Below are 1,425 nucleotides of genomic sequence, written 5' to 3'. Positions count from 1 at the left end.
CGCGGCCTTTGCCGACATGGTGCTCGGCCGCAAAGGCAGTACCGCGGTGGAGGGGCCTGTGCAGTTTCCGGGGGTGGGCAAGTACGCCGTGATCTTCGACGCCGGGAGCACGGGCACGCGTGTGCACGTCTTCAAGTTTGACAACAAGATGGACCTCCTTGAGATCGGCGACGACATCGAGGTCTTCGCCAAGGTATGTACGCGTGTAGCACATATGCAAAAGCAAAACTCACAATTGCATCGCTAAACTCAAGCACGGATGCAACGTTGGTTGTGTTCATGGTGCAGGTGTCCCCCGGGCTGAGCTCCTTCTCTGGACGGCCGAAGGAGGCTGCAAAGTCCATGATACACTACCGGAACAGGGCCATACCCCGACGGCCAAAACAATGCCGACGGCCGTCGTCGGCTTCCTGGGAGATATGCCGACAGCCTGGTTCTGGCCGTCGGCGTACAAAGGCCGTCGGGTTACGCAGAGATAAGCCGACGGCACCCGTCGGCATAGAATGGCCGTCGGCCTAGCTACATATACGCCGACAGCTCCCGTCGGCTTACATAGGCCGTCGGCATACACGTGGGGCCCGGCCACCCCCTGGCTAACGGCGTCAGAGCTATGCCGACGGCCTAGACGGGGGGCTGTCGGCATAGGTCCGCAGGCCACGTCATTGATCCAGGCCGCACCATGCAGAGCCTATGCCGACGGCTGCCGTCGGCATATCTGCCACGTCAGTGATCCGCGGCACGCTGGTCGGATCTATGCTGACGGCTAGGCCGTCGGCATAGTTAGATTTTTTTCGGTACATATTTTTTAATGCTCTTTTATGTATTATTATATCAACTAACATGTAACATGTTAAATATAAACATACATATGAATATATATGTAGTTTGTATTTTTTTCATATATTATGAATATATATATATATAGTTTGTATTTTTTCGAGCACATTAATAATGTGCGGTCATGTTCTTTTAAATATAGATCCTTATATTTTATTAAAATCAAAAACAGCTATGCCGACAGAAGTTTTGTGGCAGTTGCAAACGTCCGACACCCGTCTCCAGAGAGTGACCCCCCTCATATCCGCGGTGTGCCCCCCCTCATGGACGGCGCCGCCGCCGGCACCTGGAGGGGGGAAACGGACGCGTCGGGTCTACACGGAGTGGATGTAGCTGTGGTTTTGGCCCGGATGTTGCTCCCGGGTGTCCCTCTGGGCCGACCTAACACAACCGGGTGGAGAGGTCCACTGGTCAAAGCCCGTCCATGGGAAGTCAAAAGGCTAGATCTCGTGGTCAACCGCTCCAGGATTAGGCGGGACGGGGGCCCTGGGGGAGTAGCAATGCCACCGGAGCGTCGTATCGGGCCCTCATACATGCGGGGTGGTGTTGTGGCATGCCCAAAGAGGCGGCACCTGGAGGGGGAAAACA

General features: G+C 55.3%; 1 protein-coding gene across 1 annotated transcript in view; it reads left to right on the top strand.

Moving 5' to 3' along the window:
• The first annotated feature begins 6 nt into the window (after positions 1-6).
• The window catches only part of LOC119294307 (probable apyrase 3), a 16,348-nt gene continuing 14,929 nt past the window's right edge, over positions 7-1,425 (top strand). Inside the window, exons 1-2 of the mRNA XM_037572519.1 lie at positions 7-193; positions 289-343. Of these exons, the coding sequence (XP_037428416.1) occupies positions 17-193; positions 289-343 (232 nt within the window). The 5' untranslated portion in view covers positions 7-16. The remainder of the gene's footprint in view (positions 194-288; positions 344-1,425) is intronic.

This window comes from Triticum dicoccoides, chromosome 4B, assembly GCF_002162155.2.
Source record: "Triticum dicoccoides isolate Atlit2015 ecotype Zavitan chromosome 4B, WEW_v2.0, whole genome shotgun sequence".
NCBI lineage: Eukaryota > Viridiplantae > Streptophyta > Magnoliopsida > Poales > Poaceae > Triticum > Triticum dicoccoides.
The sequence above is the reverse complement of the archived record's forward strand: the minus strand, read 5'-3'. Positions and strand labels throughout refer to the sequence as shown.